Genomic DNA, 1,311 nt, shown 5'->3' with positions numbered 1-1,311 from the left:
GGAGCGGGGGCCGGCGGCGGTGAGTGCGGCGGGGCGGGGCCGGACCCGGTTCTAAACCCGGGTTCCGGCTGGGGAGTCTGGTTCTCGTGGTGGTGGCGGGACCTGTCCCCAGTCTGTTGTGTCTTGCAGGAGCCAGCGGAGGAGACCTGCCCCTGCCCGTGCAGCGCCAGCTGGAGGAGGTGCGTGCCTGCCCGTGCCCTCTGACCAGGGGCTGCGGTCCTGCTCGCCAGCCCCCGGGCCTGCACGGTACCTCCATCATAGAGCAGCAGGGCTGGACCCACATTCAGGAGCATCCCTGTCCCAACCGCCCTCTCCATCGCCACTGTGTCACCTCTCGGCAAACCCAACCCTGACGCAGCTGCCAACGCCTGGCAGGCACAGCAACTGTGGCAGATTTCCTAGGAGTGGCTGAGGATGGTGCCAGTCACGCTGCAGGCCATGCTTCTCCGTTTCCCACTCTGTGCTGCTGGAGAGTGCGGTGCCGCTGGGGTGGGGCAGCCATCCTCCGCCTCCTGCTCTGGAGCTGGCTGCATTTCAGGGGTGGGGGAAGTGCTCCTTACTGGGAGATTTGCACCTGTGCCCCTGTTGGAGGAAAGGGGCTGTTGGCATGGCAGGGCACTCCACTGCTTCCTTATTTGTGAGCAAAAGGGGGAAGGGGAGAGGATGAGCCCCGGCTCTGTCTCTCAAGGTTATTTCTGCAGCAGGACTCCCAGTGGCCACCTGGACCCCTAGGAAGGCAAAATGTGAGGTTCAGTCAGAAAGCGATGCCTCTTGTTTCTCACTCAGCCAAACAAGAACATGAAACTTTCACAGAAAAGTTGTACACCATAGCCAAACATAGCTATTTTTCAGTGTAGTCTCTTTAGTGAGCTTTTTTCACTGGTGAACAAGGGCATGTATCCTGACATTGTACAAGGGTCACTTGGAATGTAATGCCTCCTGATTTTTATCTCTTACACAAGCCACAAACATGGAGTGTGCTCATTTTTTTGACTTCTTGCCTCGGGGAAGCCTGTGTCAGGACTCGGAAGAAACTGAATATTGTATGCAAAGAGCCCATCCCACCAGATGTGGTACTTCTGGATAACGATGTTTACCTGCACACCAGCTTGCACACCATAGAGGCAATCTCATTGCTTGAATGGACTGTGCTGCCCCATCCTGCCTACAGCCTGGAGGGGTGAAGGATGGACTGTGAGGGCAATGTTTTGAGGATGACAGTGAAGTGATGGAGGCTGTGCAACAGTGGCTGTGCAACAAAGGCAAAAAAAACTTTCACAATGTTGGGATACATGCCCTTGTTCACCCGGA

At 56.5% G+C, this 1,311-nt stretch overlaps 1 protein-coding gene across 1 annotated transcript in view; it reads left to right on the top strand.

Moving 5' to 3' along the window:
• ZNF408 (zinc finger protein 408) overlaps positions 1-1,311 on the top strand; it is a 9,413-nt gene that overhangs the window by 4,149 nt on the left and 3,953 nt on the right. The window contains exon 2 of the mRNA XM_025207938.1: positions 5-179. Coding sequence (XP_025063723.1) covers positions 5-179 — 175 coding nt within the window. The remainder of the gene's footprint in view (positions 1-4; positions 180-1,311) is intronic.

Source organism: Alligator sinensis, unplaced genomic scaffold (assembly GCF_000455745.1).
Source record: "Alligator sinensis unplaced genomic scaffold, ASM45574v1 scaffold592_1, whole genome shotgun sequence".
Lineage (NCBI taxonomy): Eukaryota > Metazoa > Chordata > Crocodylia > Alligatoridae > Alligator > Alligator sinensis.
This window is presented reverse-complemented; position numbering and strand designations above follow the sequence as displayed.